This window comes from Pezoporus wallicus, unplaced genomic scaffold (assembly GCF_028554395.1).
Source record: "Pezoporus wallicus isolate ANWC-B61680 ecotype Strahan unplaced genomic scaffold, APGP_CSIRO_Pwel_v1 contig_11047, whole genome shotgun sequence".
NCBI lineage: Eukaryota > Metazoa > Chordata > Aves > Psittaciformes > Psittacidae > Pezoporus > Pezoporus wallicus.
Genome location: NW_026639456.1, coordinates 460,847 through 482,198, shown reverse-complemented (window position 1 = coordinate 482,198; position 21,352 = coordinate 460,847). Strand labels below are relative to the sequence as shown.

Below are 21,352 nucleotides of genomic sequence, written 5' to 3'. Positions count from 1 at the left end.
GCCAGGAACCGGGGAGCAGGCGGCGCGGGGCTGCCTCTCCTCACCACCCGCTCTCATTCTGTGCACCTTTATCCACGGTAGGCGGTGAGCGCAAGGGGGAAGAGGACGAGAGGTGCGAAGACGCGGAGGGATACGCGGTAGTGAGGTTCGGTTTGAACTCCTGAGGCGGGACCGAGCCGGTGGCTGAGGGGATGCGCTGGGGCGGGCGTGAGGGGGGCCGCGGAAAGGTGGGGTGAGCCGGGCCGAAGGTGGAGGAGGAGGTGGGGAGCGCTGGTGAAGGGGTATAAAGGAGTGGGGAGCGCTGGTGAAGGGGTATAAAGGAGTGGGGAGCGCTGGGAGGGTACCTGAGGGCTTTTGAGGGGCGAGCGGTGCGCGCTGGGGGGGGGGGGGGGGGTGTGCTGGGGGAGTCGTGGCCCCTGAAGTAATGGGGGTGAGCCCGCACGGGGAGGTTCTCCCTGACGCAGGCACGTCTCGTTGGTACAGCCGGGTAGAGGAAGGCACCGATTTCTTAGTGTGGGCTTAAAGCAAGTTGTGCACGGGGTATTTAACGGTTTAATTGTTGCACCAAGTGTGGAAAAAGGCGCAAAGTGGAACCCAAGTTTCTGTGGAACCAAAGTTTCAGACTGATGTTGTTGAGTTCTGCATGCTTAACTTAAAATCCAAGGAGCTACGTGCAGAAAATCTTAGTGTCCTAAGTGTTCTGCTTCCTACTAAACTGCTAATACTTGTTGCAACACTTACAGCAAAACGATCACAGTGCGATTATAGAATCATGGTTTGGGTTGGAAAGGACCTTGAGATCATCTCGTTCCAAACCCTTGCCATGGGCAGGGACACCTTACACATACTTTGTGCTTAACGCACTTTATACTAACATGAAATTGATGAGGAATGGACATGTAGTGTGAAGCACTTCTGCTGTGCATATTTATAGTGCCTTTTTGTATCCTTTCTGTGGAGCTGTCTGGAGATAAGGCTCTCCCTTTTCCCCCCCCCCACCGTTAAACACTTGGTTGGAGGTAAAGACCTAGATTGGGTAGAAGTTTGAGAACGGTGGCCAGCTCTTGCTCTTACTCTATACCTATTAAAAATATCTTCTTTTTCTTTTAGCTAGGTGCGTGTAATTACGGGAGAGCAAAGGCTGGCTGAATGCTCCTTAGAATACATCACTAAGAATGCGCGGGCGACCTAAGAAAGTAAATGTTCCCCTGAAAGTTAAAGAAAATGAGAGTGCCTGTCCTGAAGGGAAGGAGGAGGCTGTTTGCCCTGATCTCTCAAAAGGCCACAAGATTTGCAAAGTGACTAAATCAAAAGTCATCAAGGCATCCAAGAAGGAGAAAGTCAGTGACTGGAACCAAGCGCAGTTGCAAGAATGCGCCCTGAGATACAGCACGGGCCTCGGGAAGGAATCGTGCCACAAGAAGGAACAGGATGGTAGCTGTCAGTATACTTGGAGCTTTCCTGATACACCAACAAGGGATGTGGTCATTGAACCTCCCTTGCCTTTGAACAGCAAGGAAAATTTGTCACGAAGTAGGCCTGTTTCTTTGGGTGGTGAATGCTACTTCACACCTAATAGGAACAAAGCAGAAGAATCTAATTGTGGAATATCAAAGAAAAGGGAAAAAAATGTTGGTGTTGCAGCTGTAACAACTGGTGAATTTGGGATTACTCAAGAAAACTTTACTACACCATCTCTTGGTAAGGCTGGAGTGCCTAATGACAGTTGTCTTCCTCAGAGAGGTGTCAGGTTCAGGTTGTCTGGCTGAGTTGGAATATGCCCAAGGCTAGGACTGTGATGTGATGATGTTGCTGTAATTCTCCATTGAATGTTTTTCTGTACGCTTAATGAGGTGTCGGTGAGTTTCACAAGGCAGTAGTAAGCCAAATCCTGCAAATATTGGTAGACAGTTCCTTAATTACCAATGGGAAAAGTGAAATAGAGCTCCTTGGTTGGTATGTAGTTTAGTTAATTGTAGTTAATGTAGTTTAGCTAATTTGGTTTTGCTCAGGAAGGATCTTTGAGCTGAGCAGCTAACTTTAGATGTTTTCATAAACACAAATCACTCTTAAACAAACAAAAATGCCATTTTAAAACTTGATATTCTTACTCCAAAAAGAATTTTAGGTTTTTATTTTATTTTATTTTTTCTATTTCAGGGAAATCTCCAACTCCATTAAAATTTCGTCGAAGATCAACAATTGGAGTACGGGGGTCACCAGAAAATAACGCCCTTATTCAGTTCCTTGCCCAGCAGAGAAGCAACAGGAAAAAAGCAGCTTTTGCACAGGTGAGAGTCTTTCTCAAATATCGACATATGCTGGCAGCAAGAAAAGGCAGGTGTCTGGAATAAGCCAGGAGGAGGAACAACCATGGCCTGAATTTTATTGACTTCCTTTGGACACCTTACATTAGAAGAGAGGGACATTAGCGGGTTTGCTTGTGCAGAGTTTGGAGTCTTCTCTCCATGCCCAGCTTACTCATATATTTTAACTTGTATGCACTATAACCTGTTTTTGCCATGCTTATTTTTTGACTAATTAAAGTGTTAATAGTTTAAAGTGAAGTAAATGCTAGCATAAGTGTCTTGGTTTATAATCAGATGTTCTTAAAGTAGCGTAGGCTGTCAGAAACCAAATTTTGGATCTGATCTAGAGGGGCAGATTTTGAGAGGCAGTAAGACTTAATAGATTTCTCAGTACAATTCCTCTTTTTGCGCATTTTTATCACAACTCAAACTGAAGCCAGATTAAATACAAGATTCTGTTCTTCTCAGAGTTTCTTTTGTGCCAAAGTACAAATAGGAAGTAATAAGCCCATTTCTCTTGGGGAAAAAACCAAACCATCTTGTGGTTAATTTTGTTTTAGCAGGTTAGTCCTTTAAAATACAAACCTGCCAGGTCGTTGAAGGACAAGATAGATGCTTTTCAAGCATCTTTCAAATCAGTACAAGAAGCTGAAGCGGAAACTGGCTCCTCTGGACTGTCACAAGTGGATGCTGCTTTCCAGGGAATGGGCTCTCGTAAGTTGGTTATATTTGCGGTCAGTGATTTATTTTAAACGTGAGGTCTGCCTTTAGGCCAAAAAGTGCTAAACTACAAACAGTTATTATAAACAGAAAAAGAAATACTCCTTTGTAAGGTTTGGCACAGGTTTTGTTTGTTTAAACCCATCTCATTTCTTAGTGCATCCTGAATAGTGGTTTCTCAGAATAGCCCCAGGAAAAAAACCCAAGCACTTGTATATTTTGGGAGCTGTTTTCTTAGGGTTACTTTCTAGATTTATACCCTTTAATGCCTAATGAAAAGTAAATTAGTGTTTTCACACTTTTTCTGTGAAACTGAGAATGGTTTTCCTGATGACTGGTTTTAGCTGTGGTACTGATATCTCTCTTGATCATGATGTACAGGCTGGTTTAATAACTTTCAAGTACAGCAATTTTAGAAATGCTGTTACATTACTGAGGTGTGACAACCTTGTTAACAACAATAGTAAGTATTGCAAAAGCAAGTCAGGGCAGTACTGTGGTTTTACTGTGAGAAAATAGTGTGGATGCTTCTACAATGCTACTCTGGTAGCAGGAACTACAATGCTTCTCTGGTATTGGTGGGCCTAGTAACATTTCTATGAAAAGAACAAACTTGCTTTGTTTTAAAGATTTGGTAAAGTTATTTTCTAAGTAGAACCTAAAATGCATGTTTTTTTTTTTCTTTTTCCTGACTAGAAAGTTACCAAGCTTTTTGAATCTCACCATCCTTTAGGTGAAGAGCCACAAAAAGAGCATTCACTGAAAAACCTGAAGTTTGTGGTTTGTTGTTTGGTTTTTATCTGATGCAGCTCAGAACAAAGTATGTTTTACAGAAGAGCAGAACCTGGATCAGTGCAATGAAAAGGTCATGTCTGATGACAATGGAGCCGATTTGAAAGAGAATCCAAGACAAAATTTGACCAGCAGCAGTAAGCCTGATACCGAGATTTTGTCTCCTTGCCAAGATGCGTCTGTCACTGAGCCTGCTGCTGCTGTTTCAAAGGTACTTTATAATATAAGTGTGGGCAGAGAACACACACACACATATATATATACACATATAAAATATTGTAATTTTTTTCTCTAGGAAAGGGTTTATGAGCAACACAATCCGATTGAGTCGTTGGAGACTGTTATAACTAAAGATGTCTTAGAAACAGGCCATGGTAAGAGGATTCATCACTATACAATCTCTGTTGTATTATTATTAGAAAGTAAAAATACTTAGAATATTTGCAAGAAAATGTTTCACAAGCAGTCATTCCATGTCTGTCATCTTGTCTACAATTAATAATGCAGTAGAAACCTGATACAGCTTTGACATAAAGGCATAACACTGAAAATAGTGATCCTTTTTCAAGTGCTGCTGCAGAGGAGGCTCAAGTCAAAGTTTAAAACTGAATGCGGAGCTCGTTCAGTACAACTTAGCATTAAACATGCTTTTACTTAAGCACAATTCATAGGAAGGAAATAGCTTTTAGGAGAGGAACTGAAATATTTGAAAGGTGGGGTAGGCCCTCGTGGGTGGTGTGTTGGCAGTTTGATTCTGATGGGAAAAGCAAGCTTAAACTGACACACAGGCATAATTGTTTGGAGTTTCCCTTAGTTTTGCTAGTCAAGCCATTTGTAGGGAAAAGCATAGTTCATGCTTGTGAAGGAGAGAGGGGTGTTAATGTAGAGAGTCCCTTTGTGTACATTAGAGCATACGTATTTCACCCCCAGTTTACATGGATGAGAGAGAAATCCTTGTGTAAAATGCCTTTGCCTTCTGTAGGCCTCCCTTTCTACTTTTGTATGGTTTGTAAATTTCTCAAAATATGAAATGTAAATGCAGCACAATAATAGCAGAGATTTGGAAACATGGATTTTTTGTGATGTTGATGCATAGACTCTATGGAGATGTGTACTTACACTTCATGTTGCTAATGCTATCGTCTTCTCAGTTTTACTTCAGTTTTCAATTGTCATATTTGTCTACTTGCTCTAAAGATTCCAGTTGTGAGCACATCACTAAAGACGTTACAAGTAATGTTATGTCAGATCTAAGCAGAAGGGATGTCAGCTTTGCAGAAGAACCCAGCCTGGGAATGTGTGATGAAAGCAAGGCAGCAGTCACACCACAACACTTAGGAAGGGGTTCCCTACCTGAGCACGGAGAGAGCGGCTCCCTCTTGCGATCTGTACTGAAGAAAACACTGACCAAGGTGGGTTAACTGACTCGCATGGAGTCCTAAGGATGAACTTCTGCAGTCATCATTGAACTACCAGGAGATGAATTGTTGAAGATAATTTTTACTAATTAAAATGCATTTTGAAATAATTTAATGCTCTCAGTGGGTATCTGTTTGCTGTTTGGTCATCTTGGAAGCTTTGCTTGAAGTTTTTATGGTAAGAGAAGATCCATATTATGTTGTTGAGTTTTATTCGTTTAGGAAACAAGTAGGTTTTTGTAAGCACTGGGACTGATTATTAAATGTTGCTTACAGAAGAGGATATTTTCACTTTCAATTTGCACAAGGACAATATTTTAATTAAATGGTATTGAATAGATGATTGTATTACTTGATTTTGATAGGAATACTCAAGTGGGATTGACAGAGGAGGACGTGAATCTCTTGCAGTCTCCAGCTGTGCAGAAACCTTTGAAGCAGTGCAAACAGGTCAGATTCACATTTTGGTTTTTAAATAGGCAAAGTATTTTGTGGCATCTTAAGGCTTTGCCTCTTTGCTAATTCTGAAGAATGATATGCATTAACCACCACTGAAGTAGCTCAAGTGTGGCGTCCTACTGTGTGAAGGAGAAAATAAGGTGAGCAAGAAAAATAGTGTCTATTAAAAGAAACTGAAAAAAATCGCACTCTGAAACTTGACCTCTAACACCAGAATAGAATCACCTGGTCTTGAAGACATTTCACACTTGTCAGCTGGAACTTGCAGAACAGCCAGTCATTTAGTCCTCTTTCTTCATTCATTCTTGATACTGTAGTAAAGCTGTAGTGAAAATTCTGGTGAACTCCCTAAAACATGTAAAGGTGGTATTTTGCTGTTTGTTTTGGGGGGTGGTGATTTTTAAGAGAATGTTAAGACTCATAAAAAGCCCTTGAAAAGTCTGCTCTCTGACAGTTCCAAGTCCACTAAGCAGCCAGTGTATTTTATTACAGTAGAGAAAACAGAAACATGGAGCTCCAAAAAGCTAAAGAAGAGAGTCACTTTTGGAGAAGTCCTGAGCCCAGAAATATTTGATGAAGCTTTACCTGCAAATACTCCACTGTGCAAAGGAGCAACCCCAGTCAGGCTACAAAGCAGCAGCCCTTCTGCAAGGCCAAGTCTCCTTGAGGAACCGTTCCCACAGCTGAACTTTGATTGCAGCAATGTAAGGGTTTTGTTGGAGTCTTTTAAGCCATAAACCCAGCCTCTTGGTCTCTCTGAATGTTCAGGTTTGGGTTATTTTTTTTCCCCAGCCTGCTTCATTTTGAAAAGAAATTGCTAAAATATTACAATAGAGCCTTCTGGGAGCTTTAGAGTGGCATTGAGAACTTTTGCTTTTGGTTTCTGAATTCTAAGTAGCATTTTGGCCTATAGAGCTATATTTAAAATTGAGTACTAGTAGCACATGAAATGTTTTTCACTTCGCTAATTCATATACTTTTGATGCTGTCTTTTGATAACTGTATTTCTTTTTGCCATATATGGCAAATGAGCTGTCATGTTCTTTAAGGAAAAATGTAAAATCATTTGTTTGTTCCAAGCACTGATAGAAAAGGTATTTTTCGTATATATCTGGTATGGTATATTGCCAAAATTAACTTTCCTTTTGTTTAAAGGAATGTATTGAGCCTCTGCAAGAGTCACTGGAGGGTTCTGTTGCTGCAGAAGACCTTTTACCTGTTGAAACTGCAGAAGGTAACCCCACCTTGGTTTTTTGTCATTAGAGATTACATCTTTCTGTCTGTGAAAACTGAGACATGACACAAGAGTTGGGGTCTTTTTTTCATACAAAGGGATCTATTTCAATTGTGCTAAAATAGAAATGCTCTTGCTTTCTTCTAGAGGTGGTTGCAGTAGCTGCGGTGTTTACATGTTCTTTTGGTTAACTGGACTTTACTTGACTTTGTATTCTTCTCTGAAAGTGACTGATCTAATTAGACTTAGTGCTTTAAATACTTTTCTTACTATCTTGATTCTGGTAATTTTTGAGGGTTTAAAAGCAAGACGACGACAGAAAGCTGAAGGGGGATTGTGCATGTGTACGCATATATCTCAATGAAAGTTGTGCAAGGACTTTGCTACCAAATCCTCACCACGTTTGTTTTCCTGCTTTGTAAAGCAAGCTGTAATGCTTTTTTTTAATCTTGCCATATTTGATAGAGCTTAAGAGTGTTACTGGTTATTCAAGACTAAAATGAATAAACATGCTGTGCAGAATGTTGGAAGTGATATGGATACTTTCCTCAAAATGTGATTAACTTTCTGTGTTGAAACTGAATCATAATCTTATTTTCTTCATATACAATAGCGGAAAGTGACAAATCTGATAAGACAGAAACTCCTTCTGCTAAAAGGAAGGTGAGTTTAGTGATGATGTTTGTTTCATTTTTAACTTCTTCAGGTGAAATTGTTGCATTTCTAGCTCCTGATGCTTGTAAGAATTTTACAGGCTTAGGTATGAGGGTTGTTTATATCCAAATATATGGGGATATATCATGTTAATGCAGATAATATCTTAAGGAAATCTCATTTTCGAGTGAAAGTGGTTTTCCAGTTATTAAAAATATTTTTGGTTATGGTCTAATGCTTAAATTTATTATTGAATTTTCCAGGAACTTTCTTAAATAGTCTGACGATATTTAGAAGATTTATGCATAGACGATCATTCATAAGATTAGGGTCTTCACTCATGGGAATCTAAGAACTCAAAATCACAGAAAATTGAGGAGAACGGAAACAAAGTTTTCTGTCAGATTTTTCCGTGTGGTTGAATTTCTTTGAGTCACAGGAACATGAGATAGAGGCTGATAAAGTCAAGGTGATTGTGCAGCCTGTGATGACTTCAGGTATTGATGAAAATGTGGTTCCCAGACGAGTGCTGAAGGTCTTCATTCCTGTTACCCTGGCTGTTAGCCATAAGGCAGACACAGTATCAGATGGGCATCTCTTATAGCTGAACATTTTCGATTTTCTCATTAGAATCTCCTCTTTGTACAAACAGGGCTGTATTGTACTGTGTGAGAAGACTAGCTCTATAAAGCTTTAATTTCCACTTGTCAGTGTCTAGCTCTTACAGCATCATCTGTGAAATAACAAGACTATCACAATGTGATTCTTGTGACATATGAACCATGTTTTAAAAATAAGCACAACACACATGCACCCAACAGCTTCAAATTCATGTTCTTCAACAGTGTAGCACCATTTCAGAGGAGACCGATTTCAGCATCTCAAAAACCACAAGTAATCAGAATGCTAAGGATACTCAAAATCCAGGAAAGAACAAGGTTCAAAGACAAAGGAACATAACCACGTCTGCTGCCAAAAAGACACAAGTAAGTGTCGGCCAGTTGCAGCTGGTGATTCTGCCTTTATCTTTGAATTTGGACACTCAATGCAAGTGTCTCTTCTTGTGTGTTCTAGTGATTAATTTGATTTAATAAAGGTTTTCTAAAGAGTGCTGTTTCCTGTTGCTGCCAATATTCTCTTGTGCAGGAACGTTACAATTACACTGTGTTTTATTCAGCCTTCTCCATCTTTTCAGAAAATAAAACATACAGGCTATGGGAAAAGAAGAAGGAAAAAAGTAAACAAGTCTTTATATGGGGAGAGAGAGATGGCTTCTAAGAAACCTCTTCTCAGCCCTATCCCTGAAATTCCAGAGCTTTTCTCTGCCTCATCTTCAAACTCAACAAAGGCAATTGCATTTTTTTCAGGTAATATGGTTTTGAGTTTTGTTTTGCTTTACTCCTCCTGGTGCTTCTAATTTTTTATTTCAACAGTTACATAGAAAAACTTTTGAGTGTTGAGTTCTGTGCATAGGCAAAAGGCCCAGGATACATTTTTTACTTTTAATTGCTTTTGTAATAGGAGAGTCCAGAGGATCTAACAGATTGCTAATCTCCAACTGGGTAAATTTAACTCCTATTGGACTCCAGTGGAAAGTTGACTTTGCCTTGATGCTGGTATTTTCAGTCTTTAAAAGCAATAAGTTGGGCATGAATAGTGAAGTGTTTCTACAGTGCTTTTGTGGGATGGTTGTTTAGAAGATTACTTGTATAAATAAAATACTATAAGACTTTTGTTGTAATATTTAACAAAAGGCTTTGTCCATTCACCATTAGAGTCAAGTAACCACATGCTTATTCCAATCCAGAGGATGTACTTTTAGAGAATACCAAATCTGGAAATTCTGACAAGGATGTTCAACAGAAGCTGGTGGCTGAAGAAATAGGAGGGAAAAACACCTGTGCGGTTCATACATCCTCAGGCTCTGAGGACCTGGATGCAGGAGAAGCCAGCAGCCTCAGTGACACAGTGTTCCAGGTGCCGAAGGGTGATCTGGAGCCTGTGTCTGGCAATGAACAGGAGGTAACTGATAAGCTTAGGAATACTGCTAGAAAATCAGAATTGTGCTTGATGTTGTTGGATAAAACAAATAATGTTTTGGGGAATTAAAAACCTGAGTGATTCGGTATTGGAACAGGCTGCCTGGAGAGGCTGTGGAACCCCCAGCCTTTGAAGGAGGTATTCAGAACTTTAACAATGCTTCACTCAGCAGAAGTTTAGTTGCACATTTCAACCTTCAAGATTCAGTGTGTCGGTTGGGGTGTTTTGTGAATGATGAGACTTAGCAGGAAAACAGTTGCATGTGTTTAGTTGTCAGCTCTTTGGAACCAGGTTTTTGTGGGTTACAGTTGCCTATATTTACAAAAACAATTTCTTTCCCCAGTTTTCAAACGTTGTGCCAGATGCAAAGTGTGCTTTTGATACATCTGACCATCTTCAACAAGGTGAAGAGACTGCCTATGTAAAAAAGGCAAAAGAAAGTGGTTTCTTGATAGAAAATTGGAAATTACAAGAAAATCTCCTCAATGAAGCAGAGCAGCTGACAGGGCTGGAGCTTCTGCACCAACAGGACATGACTGGACATGCAGATGCCCAAAGAACTCAGTGTCCACAAAAGGATTCTGCAAGAAGTGGTCCACCAAGAGGAAGAAGAAGAAGCAGCAGCGCCTTGCGTTTTCTTCCCATTGGAAACTGTCTTCCATTTTGTTCTTGCAATGTGGAAGAAATCTTCACTGCTCCTCATCTAGAAAATAAGAGTGCTAACAGTGGTGGAAAGAGAGTGAGGCGCAGCATGAGACTACATAAAGGTGCAGAAATTGAAGGACTTGCATGGATTCAAGTACCCAGTGAGATCCAGAAGAACCCTCCCCTGGTAGCTTCTGCTTGCAAAACCAGGAGAAGGACGATAAGCACATCCACCTTTACAGAATCTGAGAACCTTCACCATAAAGGACAAAATCTTCTCCAGTTTTCAGCACCAGGGAAGAACAATGACTCTGTTAATCTTGCTGATGGGCCTTCCAAAAGATGGAGGAGGAAGAGCATGTGTGAACTCACAGCTCAAGAAACAAGAACTTACTCTCCAACCAGGAGAAGGAGCAGAAGACATTCTGTATACAGGAAGGACAGAAGTAACCAGAATCATTATGATGAAATAGAAATACCTCTTGAAAATAACTCTAACATTTAGTGAGGTTTCATCTGATTGTCTAAAGTGAAGGTCAGTATTAGACTCATGTTCTCTCTCTTAAATGCTGTTTTCTTCTCTCTCCCACTTATGTTTCCTTACTTACTATTTCTTTCTTAATTTTTCTGAACAACTTAGAAGTGATTTTCCTTGTCTTGATGCCTGCAATGCTTGAAGATCATAACTGTGTGGAAGACCTAGTTTGGCTGAGAGCATTGCTCTGGTAGACAGTCATGGCACATAATCGGGAGGATAAACTTCTATCATGAACTGAATTTGATGTCACCTCTTTCCTACAGTCTCCATCCTTGCTTACATGTTCTCAGACTTTGTGCTCTCTACAGGTCAATAGCAATGAAGCACTGCTAATATTAGAAGAAAACTCAAGTAGGACAATATACAGAATTTAAATAACATTGATGTGCATTTGCACACTTGTTATTGTAGTCTGGGATTTTCTTGCTAAATCTTTACACTTGTGGTACCTGCAAAGCAGGCTGGGATTTTAGCCCTTGGAATCTGGTTGTGATGATTCAACTGGATGCGTTTAGCACACCACCTTGCTCCATTTGCTCCATTCAAACGCACAGTAAGTGTAGGAAGCTGCTAAACTGGACATGTGTCAGCAAATGTGTGACTCTCAATAAAGAGGAATGAACTTGATAGTTCAAAAAGACAGTCTGTGGTGACAAGTTAGTTTCTAGACAGAGCTCTTTCTTTTGAAAGAACAGGATTCAAGCTGAAGCCTTTGTTATATTTTTGAAGTTGAAGTAGATAAAATGTCACTTTGTCTTTAGTAGTTATACTGGTGTAAATTGTGCCCGTCCAGCTAGAATTGCTTGAAGTGTCGATGTTTCCCATGTGCTTGAGCATTCCTTATAAATTGCTTTTGAAATCTGCATGAATTTTTTTCCAGATTTCAAAATTATCCTAAAAAGACCCCTTGAGATGCTCTGCAAATAAGAAAGAAATCACTTCTGGCTTGAAGGAGAGGAGTAGAAGGCGGGGAAGCTGTTACCATCTTCTGAAAAGACTTTGCTTTACCTTCTGGGCATGAGCAAGAGGCCCTATAAGTAAGGCTGAGGTTTGTGTTAGAATTAATGAATTCTGTTTCTGCTGTGAAGGTTGGACATTAGGAAAAAAAAAATCTTTGCTGTATTTAAAACTAATTTAAAAAATAAATTGGTTAAGGAGAGTGAAACATTCATCATACGGTAAAGCTGTGCTCCATCTCTGGCCATGTCCAAGCTTTGGTGTGTTACTGAACCGTGCGTATCCTCCAGAAGTTGACCTGTTGTCTTGCTGTTTTCATTTTTCTAGTCTGAACAGTGTAATAAAAAGTGATGACTGTAGGTGGTCTCCTTACACATTTGCTGTTGCTTTCATTTGTCATCCTGTTGTGTTTCAGCCGTAGTGAAATACCTGTGCCAGCTTGAAGGAAATAGCTTTCCATTGCAAATGATCTCTGCTGTGACCTTGGTTTTAACATTCTTGATATGGAATAAAATACTTTATGTGCTTGGCTGCTTTTACAATGGTTAAAAGCAAACGGAGCAGTTTAATTTTTTTATGCGTGTTTTACTTTTCTCTGCAGCCATCATCAGTTTGTCCCAACACAAGAACTCCTAAAGGCAACTTGAAAGAAACTTCACTACTTAAATGCTGTTTATCTTATGCCGCTTTAGAAATGTTACTGAAGTTGCTGCAGAATCATTTTGGTTGGAAAAGACTTGTAAGATCAAACCTGTTAACTGGCGCTGCCAAGTTACGACTAAACGTGTCCCTCAGTGTCACATCTAAACATCTAAACCCCCAAACCCAGTTTTCTTGATGTTTTATTTTGGGGTTTTCTCTTGTGTCTCAGTGACTGGTTTAGACTGGGAGACAGAAGAGTGGTAGTTCCTTGGGTTGAACCGGTTGCAGTGCAGTCTGTTGCTTTACCAGGAGAGGGCAGTCTGACATGAGCTTTTATGGTTTAATATAACATACACATAACATACTAGCTAAGGTTCAACTTTTAAAGCTCCTGGAGATAAAAGCTAATAATAGCTGCTCCTTGAAATGAAACCTAATAATAGCTGCTACTTCTAACATTTAAAAAATCAAGCCAACAACTGTGCTGCACATTGAAATGAGTTTGGAAAAGTGAAACTGCTGTACTGTATTCAGGTATGACTTTCCATACAGAAATCATGCTGGGTTCTTAAACGTGGTAGAGCACTGCAGCTGTGTGTGATGCTTGAGGGCTTAACCTGAAGTGCTGCCTGGAACATGCTTTTCCTGATATTGCTGTCCTATGCATCAGTTGCTGCAGCCCTAGAAGAGAATTCTCTCTTGAGGTTTCTTGAGTGGGAAGGCTAAGTGCACTGCAGATGTGAAGTCAAGTCAGAAAGAGAAGAGCAAGGATAAGGAGAAGAAAACAAAGCTTGGCTTTTCTTCCTGGCAGAACTTGCCAGGTTGGAAAGGGCTGTTAGGAACTAAATGTAGATGCTTGATGGCAGTTTGCATGGCTTGCATGAGGATGAAGCTGGATCCTACAGAGAAATAAAGAGGTTGCAGTGAATGGGACTTAACCTGGAGAGAACTTGAGAGGAGAGGAGTCTTGAGTTATGCAGAAGATTGTTGTAAGGGGGAGGTAATAATCTGTTCTCCATATCTGTACTGAATGGGACAAGAAATAATGTGTTTAAATTAGAAGAAAAAATGTCTCTGTTAAACATTAAGAAAAAGTTCCAGCAGCAGAGATGGTTGATCATGGGAATACATTGCCTTGGGAAGTTGTGGAATCTCCATCACTGGAGGCTTTTAAGAACAGATTAAACAAATATCTGTCAGGAATGACATATGATCCTTCCTAGGGGTAGGGATAGGGCCTGGATGGCCTCTTGAGGTCTCTTCTGGCTGTGTTTTCTGATTGCTGGAGATTAGGGTTGCAAGAGGTGATTTGGGACTTGCCTAATAGCTAAGACCTGAGGTAGAATCTATCATGGAATAGGGACCTGGAGGACTGCTAACACTGGGGGCTGTTTAGCATGGGAAGGAACTGGGGCACTTGGGAGAGAGCTCTTCATGCAAGGCTAGCAAAATGCTCTTAGTATGTGAAACATTCAGATCTCGAGTGACTCACTGCTCTTCCTCAGAAGAGTATAGACTGCTGAAGTGGTGTAACCTACAACTTGGTGTCTTTGCTGTTATACAGGAAGTGTAGCAGCAGATTAAACAAAGCTGTTCCACTTACAGGTTTGCTTTTCTACAAGTGAGTTAACATTAACCTTTGAGCGACCAGCAACTTCACTATCCCCATTCAGTCAACAGAAGAGCTTTCTGAAGACACCTCTTGGCTGCATTGCCATATTGGGGTGTAGGAATTAAATTCAAGGTATATTGTGTGCCAGTGCAGACATGTGTTGAGATATTCCAAGTTTGGAGTCCTGCTTTTCAGCTGTCGATGTGGTTTCCACTGCTAGTCTTTGCCGCCTTTGACTTGGGTCACTGTTTTGCCTTTGTGCAGTATTGAGCTCCATGTCAGTCTGTGTGTTACAGTGGCATCTAAAAACCTGTGGTGTTGGCCAGTCTCACCTCTCTCCCTGCTCTTCTAAAGGGAGTATTTTTCCTCTCTTTAGAAGGTTGTTACAAAGCTTACTTTGTGTTTAAAAGTACTTAACTAATGTTGAGTGCTGTATTGTATAGGCTTTAAATGGCTTCAAGTAGGATAATAGCACTAAGTGTATATTGCCCAATAATTGCATTTACCAGATTGCTGTGTAATTATCATGCTCTAACTGACAGAAAGGACAAGTGTAGCTCCTAGAAAGACTGATTATTTTGCTGCTCTGTAATTATGATGTTGTTAATAGGGAAGAGTAATTACACATCACTTGTGCTATCCTGTGAAGTGCAGGCTTCATACATTCTCAGCTGAGTTCTGAGTGTAAAGAGTATTTCACAGCTGGCATGGTCTTTGCTTAAATTTGCTTAATGTAAGTGAGGTGGAGATACAAAGAACAACAATACACACACCTGAATTCTTCAGGAAATTTTAAAAGGAAAGTGTTAGTGTGTTCCAGGAATTGTCTTATGCCAGTACTTTGTCATAATGAAGATTCACAGAAGTGGAGAGGATATGACCAAGTTTTCTCACATGGGAGTTAATGGAAGTAGTTTCCCCAACCTGACATTCATGGTAAGTGGGGGAAAGAAAATAACAAGAATTGTATGTTTTTTTCTGCTTTTTTTCTTAAACGTCAGTTGTATCTAAAGCTTTACCCGGTCTTCAGCTTATTGTTTTCTTCTTCCTTCTAATTGGGCCATAGAAGGGCATACTGAACCACCTAGGTGTAGCATATAAAATTCACTATTATATGTTCATTTATTCTAGCTGCTGTTTAGAAATGCACTAAAAAAATTGTGTTTTACTTTTCCACTTCTCACTCTGAATCTTTTAGCACTCTGATACTTCACTTAAACCTGAAAGGATCTTAGTGATGAACTGATTTGTGCCCAAGGAAGCAAACAGAAAAGCATTGTTATATCCATGTACAGGGAAATGGAGAGAGGAAGGAAAAAACACCACTGAAGTATGTCGAGTGTAGCTTAAGCACACAGAGCAGGAGTGGGCAGTGAAAGAATCCTGTTTTCAAGATGCTAACAGGTAGGTGAGCAATGGAAATCAGTCTAAACCAGTAAAGCGTACTTGGGTATTCCTTCAAACTGCACGTTTTTAAGAGGAGGAGGTAAACAGTGCAAATCAAAATGCTTTCACTTGAAACAAGGTAAGGTCTAATTTCACTGTGTCCCAGGAGGAAAGATGAAGTTGTGCCTGTGACTTACAGACAAGAAGGCTAATGTATTAGTTTTGTAATTAAGTCCTGTAAATTGTGCATAACAGAGCAATGAACTACTTTAGCCAGGCTTTGGAGAGGGAAGAAGAAAAACCTGTGCGCGCTGGGAATGAGGGCATGGAACATATTCCCTAACTCAAACCTGAAAAACCTGGTGTTAGTCTTGGGTTATTTCCAGTGACCCCTTGACTCCCATCTTCCTGCCCCCTGCACAGATTTGGAACTGGTCAGCCAGTTCTGTTTTTGGAAGGGAGAGGAGACAGATATAATGAATGGCTTTTATTGTGCAATATTTCAAAACCTTTTTGACTGCATTCGGATGGGATGGAAAATGTTCTACCCTGCACTGCAGCCAAAATAAATAAAACATATTCCCTAAACCTGGATGTGTGTTTCACTCAAACTGGCAGTAGTTAGAGCTCTACTCTGAAACAAGAATTCAGTTTGACAATTTTTAGGCCTTGTTCAGCTGAATGTAACAGCCAAAGAAAATACTTGGAAAAAATTAAATAATACACATATTTACAGCTTGCAGGTGGCATTAATTTTTTTGTGGCTCATAGTATTTAGTTTTAAGAATCCCTCTTAGTTGGGCTAGATTGGAGAGTTCAAAAAATATATATTGTCTCTTTTTTAAATTAGTTTTTTCTTTAATGAGAATAATCTCTCTGAAGGAAAATACATTTTATGGAGCTCCCTGATGGGTGATAAATAGTTGTGATTCAAGGCTTTAAAAGTTTAGGGTCTACCAAGAAACTGAAAAATGTACAAACACAAGACCCAGCAAACCAGCAGTAAAACCTCCTGACAGGAGCATGCTATGCACTGGCTTCCAGCTCCACTAAAGCTTAGTTTAAATACCCTGTTATGGCGCAGGCTTACTGCTGGTTTTAGCATTGCCAAGCAGTTGAGTGAAGTCCTTGCACTGTGTTACTGGGATACTTCACGTTGTGAAACATGTTTTATAGCCCGAAGAGCCATATTAATAATAACAATTTTTAATTTAGGCTGTGAAGGAGTAAAGCTAAATGATCAGAAGAGCCACCATGCCCAGACAGCCTTCACCCTGCAACCAAAGCTGTTATTTCTCACAATCCTAACTTGCAAGCAAAAATCCCTTTGAACAAATAATATGCAAAACTCTTAATGATTTTAAGTACATAAATGAGCCTCATTTTTTACATCATTGTGATCAAATCATTAAAGATTACAAACAGGGTCTCAAAGTCCAAAGAGAAGTTGCAGGAGTGGATAGACATCATTCCTTCAAAACCCTAATGATGTAGTGAATAAACAAGGTAGGAATCAGAAAACTGGGCTTTTTGTCCCCTCTATGATCTGGGTTGGGTTTTGTTCTGTTCTTGAATTAAATTACTCAGTTTCCTTGCTCTTTGTCTTCTATTTATTTGCCAGCATTTGTAACATCAGGGTGAAAAATACGGATCTAATATCACCATCCATTAAATCAACTGAGTTATACTGAAGACACTTTTGAAGCCCTGTTTCACTCTGTCATAAATAACCTGCCTGTGTCACACAAATGTTTGGACAAACAAATGCACTTAGCTCCATGTTCAGAAGGTCAGTAATGCTGAGTTCTGGTAGTAAATAATATTCACTAATGCAAATCTATTAGGGTTGTAAGGGAATTCACATTTGAACTGTGACTTGGATATGTTGAGTATCCTCGTGTGTGCTGTTGAGGAAAAAGTAATCGTGTGGGTACAAATACGAATGATGAATAAAAAGCTCATTTTGTTCTCCCCTCAAGAAAAAAAAAATCTTAAGTACCCGTGGTGTGTTTTGCCAGGAAAGCTCTGTAAGGTTTATATAAGAAGTAGGTAATGTACATGTGGCTTATCTTAATTCCAAGCATTACATAATATAAGCTATGGAATATAAGCCCAAATGTTCACTTTATAATTCTCTTTTGCATCTCCTGCTGCTTGCTTCTCACAGGAGAAGAGGTCTTGTACCTCGTGGAGTTTCCCAGTGCAGAAGCACTGTGTTCCACTGCCTCGGCTTTGGAGTGTTCTGCCCTCTGCTCTGCCTCGCTTACCTTGCTTCTCTCATCCCAATGCTTCCTCCTCTTGCTCAATACCCCAGTGTCCAGCTCTTGCCAGTCACAGAAATGAAAGCTGCCTCACAGAGTGAGGATCCAAAGAGGGAAGCAGAGCAGTTGGTAGCACAGAGAATGGCTGCATATGCAAGATACTGCCAGCTAAGCAAATGAGAGCATTGCTGCCAGGAGCTTTCTCTAATGTTTGGCATAGTGCCTCTTAATAGAGCCACAAAGAGCCCCAGTCACAGCCAGATCTGTGGCGTTAAGTGCCTTGGAATTGCACCTTTGTATAAGAGTTAAAGCAAATGATAAGGCTTTAGGCAGAATTAAATATGTGGTTTCACACTGACACACAGAATAGCCAATGTCTTAAATTGGTCTTCTTTTATTAGCAAAGAAAATCTCTGCTTCTGAACATTTCTTTTTTCTCATTCCACTAAGGATCAGCAAGGGCTTGGGGCTTGGGGTGGTAGTTGAGGAAAAGCCTTAAACCAAATCCTGAACCTTTCTTTTTCCATATTTTTAGCCTGCCTTTCTTCTGCTTTCAGTATTGAATGCAGCACAACTACTATGACCGTGCCAAAAGCTGTTTAAACAATATTAAGATGTTTTCTTCAAACTTCTCCCTAGGAAGATGCTCTTTTTCAAGAGGAATGTTTTCCCTGGAGCATTACATCATGAATTGGTTCAGTTCTTGGAGTAAGAAATTGGACCAAATGGTGGAGAAGGTCTCCAGGGGAAACATACTTAGGCTGTTAAGTATTCCCACCAGAAAGCTTAGAAACCGCTTACATATTACCATTCTGTCCACATTTAGCCTTTCACCTTACTGCAGCTGAACAGAGGGGAGGGGGGACTTCGACTTTTTTTAAGGAAATTTGAACCTCCTTTGTTTTTGTCATTACATTTCTCCCCACTCTTGTTGTATCTTGTGAACTGAGCTCTAGGAGTGGAATGTCTCATTTTTGACAGTAAAGATGAATTTGTTTTCTATGCAAACTGCTAATGAAATCTTAATTATGAAAGCTTCCTTGGAAACTCTGAATTTAGGGGATTTTTGAGGATTAAAAGGAGAAAAAACTCGGGAAGACCAGAGGATGGAGGGATTTGGGTGGATCAATGGGACAGCAGCCATATGAACAATGTCTGAGCTCTAACAGTATTGTGTTTCCTCTTGTGTGTGGACTGGTTCCCAATCAATGAAGGAGGCACTTGATAAGTTTTCTTATATCAAATGAAAATCTCGGAACAAGGAGAAGTATACTCCTTAAATTTAGTAGTGCAGATCGACAGATTGAGTTTTTTCCTTGCTCTGGTAAAAGCTGATGAGCTTGCAGTTTCACAAAGGTCCACAGTTTGTTTTGCAGGCAGACAGTTAAGGAGCTAAAAGCAAGTTGGATTTGGAAAGTTTTGAACTGTTCATCTTTAATTCACACAATTACCTTACAGGATATAAAATAAAACCAATAAAACCTAGAAGAATAACAATAAAACAATAAAACCTAGAAGAATAACTTCCTGGGCAGACATGCCCCAGGCGGGACACTTGGTGGTTCATGAGTGGCTTGAATTGGACCATGGAGCTGAATTAGAAAGGAGCCTCCTGTGCTACTTCTGAGTCATGTTCCCATTGTTTTTTTGGGCAAACCACATTCTACTGCCCCAGATTTGTTTGATGGGCAAAGAGAGACTTTTTGTATCTCAAATCTTTTGTTTGGCACCTTCAATCGCTCCTTAACAAAACAAAACCAAGCAAAAGCTTAACTGAGTTTGGTTTTCTAACTCAAAGGCTATGGTACTCTGTAACCATAAAAGAAGGTCGAGCCCTACACATGCTTCCTCTATTCCTATTTGATATCTAATCTTTCTAAGAAGTGTTTTGTCCCAGGCAGACTGTTCTTAACAAGAAGGATCATGAAGCTGGTCCAGTTGCTGAGGGACTGGCACTGAAACTGGTGACTGGAAATTGGCACAGGGTTTTAAAAGACTTTTGCCAAAACCCATTAAAATTATGTAATCATATTAAACACACACTAAATACACTGTGCATATTGCTGCTACATTCAGGTTATGAAATCATTTAATAACAAAGTATGTAGTAGATATATAAGATAGTAAGAAAAGAGGACTGTTCTGAAGCATACTGAAATCAGAGGAAATCCTGTTGGCTGCAGTGGGTTCTAGATGGGAACATCCAAGTGGTACTGTATTATTTCAGTAGGGGAAAAGTGTGATTGTAAGTTCAGCACTTGGACCTGTTGTCCAGAACCAGGATGCAACCACCTCTTCAGATGTTTCATTTCTGCCACAGAACAAATGTAGCAAACTCAGTAATAGTGCAGACTTCTGACACTGGCAATTCCCAGAGCGTCTGAAGCTTCTAAGGCAGCAGACGGGCTGCTTGATCTGCAATACTTCTGCTCTCTCCAGAGTGACTGACAACTCGTGTTAGTGTTCTTCTCTGGAAACAAAGCTCAGCATAACAGCGATGAGCCTGGACCAGAACTTCTACTGGAGTTCCCTGTATACTCCATGGAAAACAGTAGTCCTGTAAAGGTTTCTACTTGGAAATTACTTGGGGGTGGAGAACTGGTGTTCTTAGGAGTTTGAGAGATTATCACCAGCAGTGAAGTTTCGATTCTACTGATGCTTCCATTTGAATTCACAAACTCACTCCAATTCAATTCTTTTGCAGCAGGCCCTTTTTTTGTCTTCACATCTCCCACATTCTGTGGCTCAGAATATACTTCTACTTAAAACCTCTTACACATCTCTAGTAGAATGGCCACTTCATCTTCCTGCTGCTGCTAACAAAATGTAGAAAGATAGATTTACTTTTGCTTCCCTCCTCAGCCAGTTTTTCACTGCAGAACAAACTTCGAGAACCTGATTGCGCCAGATGATTTAGCTCTATGGCCAAATAGGCCCTGCTTGATTAAGATGGATTGTAGCTGTATTTGAAGCAATAGTAATTAAGACTCCCATGGCAAGCAAGGAAAAATAACAAATTAATCTAATAGGAGCTTATGGGGAACTCTTAAATTGAAAAGAAATCCAAAATTCCGGAACACTGGTAAAATCAGTTTATTAAAGCTCATAGAATTATTACAATCCTTTATTTTTCTTTTTTGTATTTGTGTTGAAATTTGTAGCTTTTAATTTTAAAAATACTTAAAATTGGAGCAGAAACTGAAAGCCTGATTTTTTTTTGGCACAGAATAGACACTTTCAGTTAACTCCCAAGATCTCTTTAAAATGAGATGTACTACGTTAAGAGTCTATTTCTAATAGTTTTTTTACACAATACATGCAGCTGGTAATGCCTTTCTATCACAAGAATCTATCTAGATTGCATCATCTTTAGTAGTAAATAACTTCTTAAAATACACTGAAAATAAAGACTGTGAGGTCTAATAAGCAGTATGAGGTCTCTTGGTCCTGAGCTTGTGTTGCTCATGATGCTCCAGAGCTCTCTCGATATCGCACAAGTCTTTTCATAGTTTGGTGCCTCACTTTCTACGTGTGTTCAAATGAAATGAGCACCTCTTGAAGGCAGTGGAACGTACATTTACAGTGTGCAAAAGCCTTGACATGATCACTGAACTATTAGTGCTTTTAACTATTTCTATACCAATTCTAGCTCGTTGTGCAGAGGTGAAGCATTTAATGTCTGGTG

At 39.9% G+C, this 21,352-nt stretch overlaps 1 protein-coding gene and 1 long non-coding RNA gene across 2 annotated transcripts in view; both read left to right on the top strand.

Annotated features, from left to right (window-relative positions):
- The first annotated feature begins 135 nt into the window (after positions 1 to 135).
- Positions 136 to 11,920, top strand: CDCA2 (cell division cycle associated 2). Its single transcript, XM_057414685.1, has 16 exons — positions 136 to 179; positions 1,111 to 1,701; positions 2,161 to 2,291; positions 2,870 to 3,023; positions 3,839 to 4,032; positions 4,117 to 4,195; positions 5,019 to 5,233; positions 5,605 to 5,689; positions 6,194 to 6,402; positions 6,854 to 6,932; positions 7,546 to 7,595; positions 8,432 to 8,572; positions 8,782 to 8,953; positions 9,394 to 9,608; positions 9,970 to 10,806; positions 11,690 to 11,920. Exons 2-15 carry the CDS (start codon positions 1,176 to 1,178, stop codon positions 10,774 to 10,776), a joined length of 3,057 nt encoding a protein of 1,018 aa, XP_057270668.1. The 5' UTR covers positions 136 to 179; positions 1,111 to 1,175; the 3' UTR covers positions 10,777 to 10,806; positions 11,690 to 11,920.
- Positions 11,921 to 15,123: 3,203 nt separating this feature from the next.
- LOC130602110 (uncharacterized) overlaps positions 15,124 to 21,352 on the top strand; it is a 52,898-nt gene continuing 46,669 nt past the window's right edge. Inside the window, exons 1-2 of the long non-coding RNA XR_008972820.1 lie at positions 15,124 to 16,912; positions 17,028 to 17,195. This is a non-coding gene — a long non-coding RNA (uncharacterized LOC130602110). The remainder of the gene's footprint in view (positions 16,913 to 17,027; positions 17,196 to 21,352) is intronic.

What these genes read in the sequence shown, in the direction of transcription:
- CDCA2 (XM_057414685.1), top strand. Translation starts at nt 1,176, where the DNA reads ATGCGCGGGCGACCTAAGAAAGTAAATGTTCCCCTGAAAGTTAAAGAA. An exon ending in AAAAAGCAGCTTTTGCACAG is followed by an intron (nt 2,292 to 2,869) that starts GTGAGAGTCTTT and finishes ATTTTGTTTTAG; the next exon opens with CAGGTTAGTCCTTTAAAATA. An exon ending in CTTTGAAGCAGTGCAAACAG is followed by an intron (nt 5,690 to 6,193) that starts GTCAGATTCACA and finishes TTATTACAGTAG; the next exon opens with AGAAAACAGAAACATGGAGC.